This window comes from Mustelus asterias, chromosome 19 (genome assembly GCF_964213995.1).
Source record: "Mustelus asterias chromosome 19, sMusAst1.hap1.1, whole genome shotgun sequence".
Classification (NCBI taxonomy): domain Eukaryota; kingdom Metazoa; phylum Chordata; class Chondrichthyes; order Carcharhiniformes; family Triakidae; genus Mustelus; species Mustelus asterias.
In genome coordinates, this window is record NC_135819.1 from 2,508,348 (window position 1) to 2,523,798 (window position 15,451).

The following is a 15,451-nucleotide window of genomic DNA, read 5'->3' on the forward strand; positions in this document are numbered from 1 at the left end:
ATAGTCAATGGCGATCACATTGTCAGCATCTATTTACTGCACACACACTCGTCACCATATAATGACTGGATGGTTATGGGAATAGGGCCTGGGTGGGATTGTGGGCGGTGCGGATTGTGGTCGGTGCAGATGGGCTGAATGGCCTCCTTCTGCAATGTAGGATTCTATGATTCCATGAATACCAGGCTGATTCCTGGGATGGCAGGTCTGTCAATATGAGGAGAGACTAAGTCGGTTAGGATTATATTCACTGGAGTTTAGAAGAGTGAGAGGGGATCTCATAGAAACTTATAAAATTCTAACAGGACTAGACAGGATAGATTCAGAAAGAATGTTCCAGATGGTGGGGGGAGCCCAGAACTAGGGGTCATAGTTTGAGGATAAGGGGGAAACCTTTTAGGACTGAGGTGAGGAGAAATTTCTTCACCCAGAGGGTGGTGAATGTGTGGAATTCACTCCCACAGAAAGTAGTTGAGGCCAAAACGTTGTGTGATTTCAAGAAGAAATTAGATATCGCTCTTGGGGCGAAAGAGATCAAGGGATATGGGAGGAAGGGGGATCAGGATATTGAATTTGATGATCAGCCATGATCAAAATGAATGGCGGGGCAGGATCGAAGGGCTGAATGTCCTCCTCCTACTTTCTGTGTTTCTATATGTGGGGTTACAGGGATAGGTCCTGGGTGGGATTGTTGACAGTACAGGCTCGATGGGCTGAATGGCCTCCTCCTATTCCTAGTTTCTGTGTTTCTATGTTTCCTTACGTAACTCGACGTGACATTTGTTTAGTAACACTCTTGCAAAGCACCCTGGGACTTCTCGTTACATTAAGGGTGTTACATAAATGTTGTTATTCCTTGCAGGAAACAAGAGATCAATTAGAACACCAACTGCCCAGCTAATCCAGACCAGGTACCAGACCCGCTGCTTTCCTCGGTCTGTTTTATTCATAGAATCCCTCTGGTGCAGAAAGAGGCTATTCGGCCAATTGAGTCTGCATCGACTCTTCGAAAGAGCATCCTACCCAGGCCCTCCCCACTTGCCCTGTCCCTGTAACCCCATGCATTTAGCATGACCAATCCACCCAACCTGCACATCTTTGGACACTGAGGGACAATTTAGCATGGCCAATCCACCCAACCTGCACATCTTTGGACACTGAGGGACAATTTAGCATGGCCAATCCACCTAACCTGCACATCTTTGGACACTGAGGGGCCATTTAGCATGGCCAATCCACCTAACTTACGCATCTTTGGACACTGAGGGGCCATTTAGCATGGCCAATCCACCTAACCTGCACATCTTTGGACACTGAGGGGCCATTTAGCATGGCCAATCCACCTAACCTGCACATCTTTGGACATGAAGAGGCAATTTAGCATGGCCAATCCACCTAACCTGCACATCTTTGGACACTAAGGGGCAATTTAGCATGACCAATCCACCTAACCTGCACATCTTTGGACACTAAGGGGCAATTTAGCACGGCCAATCCACCTAACCTGCACATCTTTGGACACAAAGGGGCAATTTAGCATGGCCAATCCAGCTAACCTGCATATCTTTGAACTGTAGGAGGAAACCGGAGCACCCGGAGGAAACCCACGCAGACATGGGGAGAGCATGCAAACCCCACACTGTCACCTGAGGCCGGAATTGAACCCGGGTCCCTGGCGCTGTGAGGCCGTGGTGCTAACCACTGTGGCACCATTCATGGGATGTGGGCTAAGCCAGCATTTACGGCCCATTCCTAATTGCCCCTTGAGAACGTGGTGGCAATGCGATTCCTTCGGACCCTGGCAGCCCAAGTGGTGTCGGTGTACCCACAGTGCTGTTAGGGAAGGAGTTCCAGGGCTTTGGTCCAGTGACAGTGAAGGAACAAGTCAGGAGTTGCGGGGAGGTGGGGCGGGAGCGGTGGGGGGGAAGGTGGGATCTTGTTGGCTGGAAGTCCTCGAAACCCAATTCGGGGCTAGGAATTTTTGGATTCTCGCATCAGTATTTTTGGCCATTATTCCGGCTCCTGACTGCCATTTCCCAGTTAAGCAGTGAAAAAGCGATGAGGGCAGGATTAGTCTTGTATACAGACCTGGTTGAGTTCCAGTGTAAAACTGACCACTTCCGTCAGTTGGTGACTGGCTGCTTTGTTGCTGACGGTGACTGTTATCACCTTGGAGTTTAACGGGACAGTCCCCTCAGCCACTTCACTCCCTTCTCCGTGTAGCTCGCTGTTCAAAATGGATTCCAGGTCGCTGAATACGAGCAAGGAGACGGCGGCAAAATCTGACGGAGCGTAATTGTCCCAACATTAATGAAAATGAAGACATTCGTGACAGCAGTGGATCTGACTCTAGGCCCTGCCGACAGTACACTGGCCACATCTCCGGATAGCTAGAGATTGGACCTACCCCTGCACCCACCCTTCCCCCTCACCCCTCCCCCCCACGCCAAATATGCTGGTAAACAGGCAGTGGGGGTGGAGGGGAGGGGGGGGAGAGGAAGGTCAAAGTAGGGGGGGAGGGTGAGTAGTTTGCGGTTGGCTGGATAGTAAGATTCCTCCAGTGTGGGTGGTAGGAAAATCCTGGCCAATATATCTCGGAGGTTTCCTGCGCTGAGATCTGCGGGATCCTCATTGGAAGATTGGCCTGAAAAATCGGAGGAAGCTAAGCGAGTACTGACTCGCCGGGTTTGGAAATACGGATTGAGACCCTTGATCAGAGAATTCGGGCCATTTTACCCTCTCCAACGGCGGAATGTTTCCAAACCTTTACAACAATCCTTCGCTGTCATTCACAGAAAATTTGTTCTGGATATCGGTGACAAGCGCATTTGTGGACCTGCATTTCTATAGCGCCTTCCACAACCTCAGGATGTCCCGGTGCACTTCACAGCCAATGAAATACTTTTGACTCGTAGCCAATGGAAACATAGCAGCCCCTACACCCAGAGCAAACTCCAGCAATGAGCAACAGGGTAATAAAGGACGAAGAACAGCACAGCACAGGAACAGGCCCTTCGGCCCTCCGATCATGATGTCTAAAACCGTCTGCACTTACAGAGTCCGTATCCTTCCATTCCCATCCTATTCATGTATTTGTCTAGTTGCCCCTTAAATGCCGCTATCGTACCTGCTCCCACCCCCTCCCCGGGCAGCGCGTTCCAGACATTCACCACCCTCTGTGTAAAAAAACTTGCCTCACTCATCTCCTCTAAACTTTTCCCCACGCACCTTAAACCTGTGTCCCTTTGTAATTGACATTTCTACCCCAGGAAAGAACATCTGACCATCCACTCTGTCCATGCCACTCATAATCTTGTAAACCTCTATCAGCTCACCCCTCAACCTCCGTCTGACCTCTCCCCATAGCTAAACCCCTCCAGACCAGGCAACATCCTGGTAAACCTCTTCTGTACCCTCTCCAAAGCATCCACATCCTTCTGGTAGCGTGGCGACCAGAATTGTACACAATATTCTAAATGAGGCCTAACTGTACAGCTACAGATAATGTCCAAATAATCTTCATTTAATAAACAGTTCAACAACTTTAGACTGTGACCTTTCTCCTCCATTGTAACCTTTTCTCAATTTTTCCCAAACATTTAGTTTATCCCAATGGGAAATCCCCCCGTCTCCCTCCCCCACTGGGCCGTCTCTGACTTGTTCTTAAGTTTTGCTACATCTTTGCCGCAATCCCTTCCAGCTGTTCCACCTCTTCCTATATGGGCTACGGTGGCACGGTGGCACAGTGGTTAGCACTGCTGCCTCACCGCGCCAGGGACCTGGCTTCGATTCCCGGCTTGGGTCACTGTCTGTGCGGGGTTTGCACATTCTCCCTGTGTCTGCGTGGGTTTCCTCCGGGTGCTCCGGTTTCCTCCCACAGTCCGAAAGACGTGCTGGTTAGGGTGCATTGGCCGTGCTAAATTTTCCCTCAGTGTACCCGAACAGGCGCCGGAGTGTGGTGACTAGCGGTTTTTCACAGTAACTTCATTGCAGCGTTAATGTAAGCCTACTTCATAGAATCATAGAATCATAGAAACCCTACAGTACAGGAAGAGGCCATTCGGCCCATTTGAGTCTGCACCGACCACAATCTCACCCAGGTCCCACCCCGATATAAGAACATAAGAAATAGGAGCAGGAGTAGGCCATCTAGCCCCTCGAGCCTGCCCCGCCATTCAATAAGATCATGGCTGATCTGAAGTGAATCAGTTCCACTTACCCGCCTGATCCCCATAACCCTTAATTCCCTTACCGATCCATCTATCCGTGATTTAAACATATTCAACGAGGTAGCCTCCACCACTTCAGTGGGCAGAGAATTCCAGAGATTCACCACCCTCTGAGAGAAGAAGTTCCTCCTCAACTCTGTCCTAAACTGACCCCCCTTTATTTTGAGGCTGTGCCCTCTAGTTGTAGCTTCCTTTCAAAGTGGAAAGAATCTCTCCACCTCTACCCTATCCAGCCCCTTCATTATCTTATAGGTCTCTATAAGATCCCCCCTCAGCCTTCTAAACTCCAACGAGTACAAACCTAATCTGCTCAATCTGTCCTCATAATCTACACCCCTCATCTCTCGTATCAACCTGGTGAACCTTCTCTGCACTCCCTCTAATGCCAATATATCCTTTTGCAAGTAAGGGGACCAATACTGCACACAGTATTCCAGCTGCGGCCTCACCAATGCCCTGTACAGATGCAGCAAGACATCTCTGCTTTTATATTCTATCCCCCTCGCGATAAATGCCAACATCCCATTTGCCTTCTTGATCACCTGTTGTACTTGCAGACTGAGTTTTTGCGACTCATGCACAAGGACCCCCAGGTCCCTTTGCACAGTAGCATGTTGTAATTTTTTTCCATTTAAATAATAATCCAATTTGCTATTATTTCTTCCAAAGTGAATAACCTCGCATTTGCCAACGTTATACTCCATCTGCCAGATCCTCGCCCACTCACTCAGCCTATCCAAATCTCTCTGCAGACCTTCCGCTTCCTCCACGCAATTCACTTTCCCACTTATCTTCGTGTCGTCAGCAAACTTTGTTACCCTACACTCAGACACAAATCTGACACAAATAAATCAATTAAAATATTAATAAAGAAAATGTAAAAATTCCAACACATTCCTCCCTATCTTTAACTCTGATGAAGAGTCTGCTTCTTCTTTCCTTCTCCCCTATGTACTCTATGAATGGTATGCTTTGTCTGTATAGCGCGTGAGTAACAATATCATAGAATTCCTACAGTGCAGAAGAGGCCATTCAGCCCATTGAGTCTGCACCGACTCTTACCCAGGTCCTATTCCCATCACCCCACACACTTACCCCTATATATCTTGGGACACTAAGGGACAATTTAGCATGGCCAATCAACCTAACCCGCACATCTTTGGAGTGTGGGAGGAAACCGGAGCACCCGGAGGAAACCCACGCAGACACGGGGAGAACGCGCAGCTCTGCACAGACAGAAGCCAGAATCGAACCCGGATTCCTGGTGTTGTGAGGCAGCAGTGCTAACCACTGTGCCACCGTGCCGCCCATCATACTTTTTCACTGTATCCCAGTACCCGTGACAATAGTAAATCAAATCAAATTAATTCAAAAGCAGACTCGAAAGGTTAATTCTGGTTTCTTTCCTTACAGATGCTGCCAGACCAGCTGAGATTTTCCAGCATTTTCTGTTTTATTTAGAACGATGTCCATAAACTAAGAGTATGCAACAGCATGCCTGGATTAAATTACTATTTCCTGACAATAAGTAGGCTGTTACAAATGGGAGTTGGGTGTTGGCTGCTAGCTCGGTGCAATCTCCAGCCTGCCACGATTAGGGATCGAAGGGACACGTGTCATTCACAGTAAACACCGTTTAGCCGAGTCTCAGCTTGGAAGGGTCAAGTTGAAGTCTTTACAGATAAGGCCTCTTGCCCAAAAAGTCGCAGAGCTGTCCCACCGAGGGGCACACCGAGTGATGATCGTCTACTGGTGATGTCAGGAGAGTAACGGCGCAACTAAACGAAAGATGGGGCAAGTAGAGTCACCCCCTTTGCGTGTCCGTACACCCCCACCCCTCGTCCATGTTCTGCTGTGTTACCGTACCGGTGCTCCTTTGGTATCATAGAAATAGAATCATAGAAACCCTACTGTGCAGAAGGAGGCCATTCGGCCCATCGAGTCTGCACCGACCACAATCCCACCCAGGCCCAATTCCCGTAACCCCTCATATTTACCCTGCTAATCCCCCTGACACTAGGGTCAATTTAGCATAGCCAATCAACCTAACCCTAACATGAGCAGCACGGTGGCACAGCGGTTAGCACCGCTGCTTCACAGCGCCAGGGACCTGGATTCGATTCTGGCTTGGGGTCACTGTCTGTGTGGAGTTTGCATGTTCTCCCCGTGTCTGCGTGGGTTTCCTCCGGGTGCTCCGGTTTCCTCCCACATTCTGAAAGACATGCTGGTTAGGGTGCATTGACCCAAATAAGCGCTGGACTGTGGCGACTGGGAGAATTTCACAGTAACTTCATTGCAGTGTTAATGTAAGCCTTACTTGTCACTAATAAACAATCTTTAACTTTAACCCGCACATCTTTGGACTGTGGGAGGAAACCGGAGCACCCGGAGGAAACCCACACAGACACGGGGAGAACGTGCAGACTCCACACAGACAGTGACCTGTGGCTGGACTTGAACCCGTGTCCCTGGTGCTGTGAAGCAGCAGTGCTAACCACTGTGCCACCGTGCCCCCCGTGTATCATAGGAAGACTTAGGATACACACCCTCAGACAAAAGGGACGATCCTTTAAAACAGAGATGAGGAGGAATTTCTTCAGCCAGAGAGTGGTGAATCTGTGGAACTCTTTGCCGCAGAAGGGTGTGGAGGCCGGGTCATTGCGTGTCTTTAAGACAGAGATAGATAGGTTCTTGGTTAATAAGGGGATCAGGGGTTATGGGGAAAAGGCAGGAGAATGGGGATGAGAAAATAATATCAGCCATGATTGAATGGTGGAGCAGATGGGCCGAGTGGCCTAATTCTGTCCCAATGTCTCATGGTCTTAGGATATATGGCACAGAAAGAGTCAATTTCTTTCATGATGGTGTTTACGCTTTGACTGAACCTTATCTCATCAAAATCGATCCTCTTAACCCCTCCCCCTCCTCTATCTAGCTTCCCCTGAAATCAATCTATGCTTGTCACTTCAACCAGTTCCTGTGGTGGCAACTTCCACATTCTCACCATACTCTGGGGTAAAGGAATTCTTTCTGAATTCTCCGCCTGGATTTCATGGTGACTTATGTTCTACTGGTGGCCTCTTGAAGGCACTTCCCCGTTCCCTCTCTTGATCAATATCTCAACTTCACATCCTCTTATTCAGCCTGCCTCCCTCAAGCTAAAAATGACCCAGCATGTTACTATTTCCCAGACGCTCACACATTCATGTTGAACCCTTACGTAACATCTCTGCATTCTCGCCTCTATATATGACAACAAGTCGAACTGCACATAATACTGGAAGATTTGCTACTAGGTTAGCACAACTTCTTCAATTTTCATCCCTCTAAAACTTCTCTGCACCCTCTGCACTGTCTCTGAGTAGAACCGCACACAGTGTGGTCTAACCAAGGTTCTATCCTGTTTTGACACAACTTCCCTAATTTTCAACTCTATCCGTCTAAAAATAAACTCTCGTTCTTGATTTGCCTTTCTTTAGTGGCCTTGCTGACCTGTGGCAAAATCTTTTTACCGACTGGTACTCTGAGATGGCTTTGTTCTGGAAGCATGGAGGCACAGTGGTTAGCACTGCTGCCTCACAGCGCCAGGGACCCGGGTTCGATTCCCAGCTTGGGTCACTGTCTGTGTGGAGTTTGCACGTTCTCCCCGTGTCTGCGTGGGTTTCCTCCGGGTGCTCTGGTTTCCTCCCACAGTCTGAAAGACGTGCTGGTTAGGTTCATTGGCCGTGCTAAATTCTCCCTCAGTGTACCTGAACAGGCGCCAGAGTGTGGCGACTAGGGGATTTTCACAGTAGCTTCATTGCAGTGTTAATGTAAGCCTACTTGTGACACTAATAAATTAACTTTAACTTTTTCTCGTCCTAAACTTCATTCGTGGGACATGGGTATCATTGGCTGGCCTGTATTTATTGTCCATCCCTAGTTGCCCTTGGAGGGCAGAGTCAACCACATTGCTGTGGCTCTGGAGTCACATGTAGGCCAGACTGGGTAAGGATGGTAGATTTCCTTCCCTAAAAGACATCAGCGACCCAGATGGGTTTTTCTGACAATCGACAATGGATTCTTAATTCCTTATTTTTTTTATTGAATTCAAATTCCACCATCTGCCGTGGCGGGATTCGAACCCGGGGTCCCCAGAACATTAGCTGAGTTTCTGGATTAATAGTCTAGCGATAATACCACTAGGCCTCTCCATGATCTCATACGCCATGCCACCACTGCTAGTGAGAACGGTGAATTTGATACTCAGACAAGACTCTGTTCACCACAGTGAGACTGGAAAATCCCAGCCACGGGCAAGGTTGGAGAATTCTGGCCAAAGACTCTCCATCAATCCCTGAGCTCTGGGACAAGGGTTCAAATTCCACCATGGCAGGTGGCAAAATTTAAATTCAGTAACAATCTGGAATTAAAAGTCTAAAGATGACCATGAAGCCATGGCTGAGAAGAAAGCTTGCCTCTAGTTCAACAATTCTTAAAATGGCCGCCACTCCCACTCTCTGCTTCCAGCCTTGAGACTAACTGACAATCTATTCCGCTTATCCGTACCTAACAAAAATCCGCCGGTCACAATCCTGGAAGTTCTATTTTTCCCCATGCCATTAGGGGCTGGGAATTCCAGATTAACACAAAGAAGTCCTCCTGACAGGGGATTTTCTGATCCCAGACTTCCTGTCCAAAGTCAACGGCCTTGTTGCTGGCCTGAAAAATTTCCTGTCTGGCCTTTGAGGTTGCAGGGTAGATGAATTGGCCATGCTAAATTTCCCCTTAGTGTCCAAAGATGTGTAAGCTAGGTGGATTGGCCATGCTAAATTGCCCCTTAGTGTCCAAAGATGTGGGGGTTAGGTGGATTGGCCATGCTAAATTGCCCCTGACGTCCAAAGATGTGCAGGTTAGGTGGATTAGCCATGCTAAATTGCCCCTTAGTGTCCAAAGATGTGTAGGTTAGGTGGATTGGCCGTGCTAAATTGCCCCTGAGTGTCCAAAGATGTGTAGGTTAGGTGGATTGGCCGTGCTAAATTGCCCCTGAGTGTCCAAAAATGTGCAGGTTAGGTGGATTGGCCATGGTAAATGTGTGGGGTTACTGGGATAGGGTGGTGGAAAGTGCCTAGATAAGGTACTCTGTCAGAGAGAGCTGGTGCAGACCCGATGGGCCGAACGGCCTCTTTCTGCACTGTAGGGATCCTATGATCCCTGCGGTGGACGGGACTGGAAATCCCCTGCCCTGAGTGTGTTGGGAAAGCTGACTGGAAGGTGGGTCAAAGGGGCAGGTGTTTAGGAGCATCTTGGCGGAGGAGCGAGAGGTGGAGAGGCTTATGGGACCTCTTCATGCACGCCAACGTGAATAATGGCCGCCTTTATAAAACGGTGAAGCATTTCTAAACAAGCAAGGGCTGGAAAATACAAACCATATTGGAAAAGGCAAAATAGGCTTACCGGAGTTATTTTGTCCAGCGATTGTTTTCCAGTTAATCTCCATTGTGTTATTCCAGACCTGCAGTCCCACCACCTCACCCTCCGTTTTATTTTGCCCACCGGACACCTGGATCTTGAGAGCTAAGAGAAAAAATAAGACCCTGTGAAGTACACAGTGTCAAAACAAATTGTCCTGCCTCTCTCTCTCTCTCTCACAAGTTTGCCTGTCCTTATTGATGGGGTTGGGGGCTAATAGTCCACCCCTGCTTTTGGTGGGCAGGGGTGAAGGGGTGTCCCAAAACGGGTTTTCTGCGGGTGGGATTTCCCCGCTCGATTGTCCCCATGGCTCCCCCTCAAGTGGTGTAACAGGGTTCCTGCAGTGCAGTGACCCCACGTAAAAATTCAGTTACAGATAACTAATGGGCCTCACTGCTGGAAAACCCGCCACCCAAGGCGTACAAAAGCCCCCCTCCCTCCCCCCCCCCCCCCGCCTCCCGCCTGACGGTGGAACGTCCCGCCGCCCCGGATCCTGACAAGTGGTTACAAATGGGCAGAATGGCAAAGAGAACGCATTGGGGGGTGCATGAGTAAGTACAGACCCTGGGGAGCGGGGCAGGATGGTGTGGGGAGAGGGTCCCTCCCTGGGTAGCACCCTGAGCACTTCCAAGGGCTTTGCTGGGAGGGACTTCCGTTTGGGAGGTTAGGGGGTGGGATGGGGGGGCGGAGGTTTAAAAATGACACTCCAATCCGTCGGGGCCCCCAGGCAGTTGGTGGGACAGCCTTGTGCAGAGCCTGTCCCACCAGCACGACATCATGGGACCCGCCTCGAGGATTTTCTTTGAGCTAAAGAAAATATGGCGCGAGGGGCAGCTGACGGGCTACACGTCGCTTTTCCCATCCGAGGTGACAATATGGGTCCTCTCCAGCTGAACCACAGGGCGGCACAGTGGTTAGCACTGCTGCCTCACAGCACCAGGGACCCGGGTTCGATTCCTGGCTTGGGTCACTGTCTGTGCGGAGTCTGCACGTTCTCCCCGTGTCTGCGTGGGTTTCCTCCCACAGTCCGAAAGACGTGCTGGTTAGGGTGCTAAATTCTCCCTCAGTGTACCCGAACAGGCGCCGGAGTGTGGCGACTAGGGGAATTTCACAGTAACTTCATTGCAGTATTAATATAAGCCTTACTTGTGACACTAATAAATAAACTTTAAACTTAACCAATGAGGGATTGGAACCAATCACAGCTTTCAGCTGTGTTAGTCGCATGGTTCAATGGCTTACCAATGGTTCAGTGATAACACCCTTATCTTTGTATTAGAAGATATTAAATTCAGGCCACAGTATAGAAATCTGAGCACAAAACACTTGCTGATACATCATTACAGAATGAAAAGCTTGACGTATGAGGACTCTGGGTCTGTACTCGATGGAGTTCAAAAGGATGAGGGGGGAATCTCATTGAAACTTACAGAATACTGAGACGCCTGGATAGAGTGGACGCGGGGAAGATGTTTCCATTGGTCGGAGAGACTCGGATCCGAGGGCACAGCCTCAGAGTAAAGGGACAACCCTTTAGAACCGAGATGAGGAGGAATTTCTTCAGCCAGAGAGTGGTGAATCTGTGGAATTCATTGTCACAGAAGGCTGTGGAGGCCGGGTCATTGAGTGTCTTTAAGACAGAGATAGATAGGTTCCTGATTGGTAAGGGGGTCAAAGGTTATGGGGAAAAGGTGAGAGAATGGGGTTGAGAAACTTATCAGCCACGATTGAATGGCGGAGCAGATTCGATGGGCTGAATGGCCTAATTCTGCTCCTATATCTTACAGACTTATTACCTTCATCCAAAGAGGTACAGTTCAGGTGGATTGGCCACGTTAAGATGTCCCTTGGTGTCAGGGGAATTAGCAGGGTAAACATGTGAGGTTATGGTGATCGGGTCTGGGTGGGATTGTGGTCGGTGCAGACTCGATGGGCCGAATGGCCTCCTTCTGCACTGTAGAGATTCTATGATTCTTCATGTCTTCCGTAACCCTTAGATTGGCCCTAAGCATTTTACAGCCAATGACATGCATTTAAAAAAAAATCTTTCATGGGACATGGGCGTCGCTGGCTGGGCCAGCATTTATTGCCCATCCCTAGTTGCCCCTTGAGAAGGTGGTGGTGAGCCACCTTCTTGAATCGCTGCAGTCCCTGGGGTGTAGGTGCACCCACTGTGCAGTTAGGGAGGGAGTTCCAGAATTTTGACGCAGTGACAGTGAAGGAATGGCCTATTTGTTTCCAAGTCAGGATGGCGAGTGGAAAACGGGACAGTCGATTGTCACGCAGTAAGCTCCCAGCCAAAAACAGCAATGAAAATAAATTGATTGGATGATCCGTTGTCGATATTTTTCTCAGGGTAAATATTGACCAGGGGAGAACTCTTCTCCAATATCGAACTTTGAGATGCTCTTTCCATATGAGAGGGCAGGGCAGGGGGGATGGTGGGGAGAACTTCAGTTCAAGGGGCTTTGGCGAAGGCCCCTCCAACAGTGCAGAGCTCCCTCAGAACTGCAGTGGGGTCATTGGCCTGGAAGACGTACTGAGGTCGCCGGAGTGCTGGCACATGTCTGAGTGAGAACATTGAGGGTGGAATTTTCCTGTCCCGCCCGCCATGGGCATCGTAGCGGGTGGGGAGCGGACCATGCAAAAATCCATTGACATTCCGTCGGGAATTTCCAGCCTTGGGTGCGAGCGTGGCTGGAAAATCCTGCCCTGCATGTGGCTTGCGGTTGCGTTAGAGGGTGGAGGGTTCTCGATCAATGTTCAAGCTTGACCATTCTCCAACGAATGATATTCTAGTTGCCAGAAACAGGAACTCTGCCTGACTTAGATCTGCTTAGCCCAGTGACTGCAGCAATGAGGAAACCCAGCACCAATCGACGGGTGTGATGGACCGGACTTCCTGCAGTTCAATGATTCAGCACCACTTCCATGATTACATCTGTTCCTCAGAAACAACTCGAGCAAGTATTGTCTCAAGGTCATGGCATTTAATTGTGGCATGGTGCCACAGTGGTTAGCACTGCTGCCTCACAGCTGCAAGGGACCCGGGTTCGATTCTGGCCTTGGGTGACTATGCAGAGTCTGCACGTTCTCCCTGTGTCTGTGCGGCTTTCCCCCGGGTGCTCAGGTTTCCTCCCACAGTTCAAAGATGTGCAGGTTAGGTGGATTGGCCATGCTAAATTGCCCCTTAGTATTCAAAGACGCGCAGGTTAGGTGGATTGGCCATGCTAAATTGCCCCTTAGTATTCAAAGACGCGCAGGTTAGGTGGATTGGCCATGCTAAATTGCCCCTTAGTGTCCAAAGATGTGCAGGTTAGGTGGATTGGCCATGCTAAATTTCCCCTTAGTGTCCAAAGATGTGTAGGTTAGGTGGATTGGCCATGCTAAATTGCCCCTTCGTGTCCAAAGATGTGCAGGTTAGGTGGATTGGCCATGCTAAATTGCCCCTTCGTGTCCAAAGATGTGCGAATAAGGTGGATTGGCCATGCTAAATTGCCCCTTCGTGTCCAAAGATGTGCGAATAAGGTGGATTGGCCATGCTAAATTGAACAAAGAACAATACAGCACAGGAACAGGCCCTTCGGCCCTCCAAGCCTGCGCCGCTCATGTGCCCACTAGACCATTTGTTTGTATCCCTCTATTCCCAGTCTGTTCATGTGGCTATCTAGATAAGTCTTAAACGATCCCAGCGTGTCCGCCTCAATCACCTTGCTTGGGAGTGCATTCCAGGCCCCCACCACCTTCTGTGTAAAATACGTCCCCCCTGACATCTGTGTTGAACCTTGCCCCCCTCACCTTGAACCCGTGACCCCTTGTGTTTGTCACCTCCGACCTGGGAAAAAGCTTCCCACTGTTCACCCTATCTATGCCCTTCATAATTTTATACACCACAGTTAGGTCACCCCTCATCCTCCGTCTTTCCAGGGAGAACACCCCCAGTTTACCCAATCTCTCCTCATAGCTAAGACCCTCCATACCAGGCAACATCCTGGTAAACCTCCTCTGTACTCTCTCCAAAGCCTCCACGTTCTTCTGGTAGTGCGGCGACCAGAACTGGACGCAGTATTCCAAATGTGGCCTAACCAACGTTCTCTTCAGCCGCAACATCATATGCCAACTTTTATATTCTATGCCCCGTCCAATAAAGGCAAGCATGCCATATGCCTTCTTCACCACCCTCTCCACCTGTGCTGCCACCTTTAAGGATCTGTGGACTTGTACACCCAGGTCCCTCTGTGTGTCTATACTCCTGATGGTTCTGCCATTTATTGTATATTTCCCCCTTACATTAGATCTACCGAAATGCATCACTTCGCATTTATCTGGATTAAATTCCATCTGCCATTTCTCTGCCCAATGTTCCAGCCTATCTATATCCTGCTGTATTCTCTGACAATGTTCATCACTATCCGCAACTCCAGCAATCTTTGTGTCGTCCGCAAACTTACTGATCAGACCAGCTACATCTTCCTCCAAATCATTTATATATATCACAAACAGCAGAGGTCCCAGTACAGAGCCCTGCAGAACTCCACTAGTCACAGACCTCCAACCGGAAAAAGACCCCTCCACTGCTACCCTCTGTCTTCTATGGCCAAGCCAGTTCTCCACCCATCTAGCTAGCTCACCTTTTATCCCATGAGATTTAACCTTTTGCACCAGCCTACCACGAGGGACCTTGTCAAACACTTTACTAAAATCTATATAGACAACATCCATGGCCCTTCCCTCGTCAATCGTTTTTGTCACCTCCTCAAAAAACTCAACCAAATTTGTGAGGCATGACCTCCCTCGTACAAAACCATGCTGTCTATCGCTCATGAGATTATTCAGTTCTAAATGCGCAAATATCCTATCTCTAAGAATCTTCTCCAACAATTTCCCTACCACGGACGTCAAACTCACCGGCCTATAATTACCCGGGTTATCCTTGCTACCCTTCTTAAATAACGGGACCACATTTGCTATCCTCCAATCCTCTGGGACCTCACCTGTGTCCAGTGAAGAGACAAAGATTTCTGTTAGAGGCCCAGCAATTTCATCTCTTGCCTCCCTGAGGAGTCTAGGATAGATGCCATCTGGCTCTGGGGATTTGTCTGTCTTAATGTTTCCTAAAAAAGCCTAACACTTCCTCCCTTGTAATTGAGATTTTTTCTAATGGGCCAACACATCTCTCTCAGACAATACCAGTCAACATGTCCCTCTCCTTTGTGAATACTGATGCAAAGTATTCGTTTAGGATCTCCTTAGTGTCCAAAGATGTGTGGGTAAGGTGGATTGGCCATGCTAAATTGCCCCTTATTGTCCAAAGATGTGTAAGTTAGGTGGATTGGCCATGCTAAATTGCTCCTTAGTATCTAAAGATGTGCAGCTTTGGTGGATTGGCCCTTAGTGTCCAAAGATGTGTGGGTTAAGTGCATTGATCATGCTAAATTAACTCTTATTTTCAAAAGATGCGCTGGTTAGGTTGATTGGTCATGCTAAATTGCCAATTAGTGTCCAAAGATGTGCAGGTTTGGTGGGTTTGCCACGCTAAATTGCTCCTTAGAGTCAGGGGGACTGGCAGGGTAAATAGGTGGGGTTGGGGGGATAGGGCCTGGGTGGGATTGTGGTCGGTGCAGACTCGCTGGGCTGAATGGCCTCCTTCTACACTGTAGGGATTCTACGATTTCCTTAATTAACATGGCAAATGACTCTGGAGAAATTTACACCCAGAAGACGTGCAATGGACTCCCGTGTTGACCTTTCCCTCGATTGAAAGCTGATTT

At 49.0% G+C, this 15,451-nt stretch overlaps 1 protein-coding gene across 2 annotated transcripts in view; it reads right to left on the reverse strand.

Moving 5' to 3' along the window:
* Positions 1-15,451, reverse strand: part of LOC144507684 (adhesion G protein-coupled receptor E3-like) — a 78,393-nt gene that overhangs the window by 28,530 nt on the left and 34,412 nt on the right. The window contains exons 8-9 of one of the 2 annotated variants that reach the window (XM_078234875.1): positions 9,666-9,785; positions 2,089-2,282 (exon numbers count right to left, since the gene is read on the reverse strand). In XM_078234875.1, coding sequence (XP_078091001.1) covers positions 2,089-2,282; positions 9,666-9,785 — 314 coding nt within the window. The remainder of the gene's footprint in view (positions 1-2,088; positions 2,283-9,665; positions 9,786-15,451) is intronic. The other variant, XM_078234876.1, reaches the window with a different exon arrangement.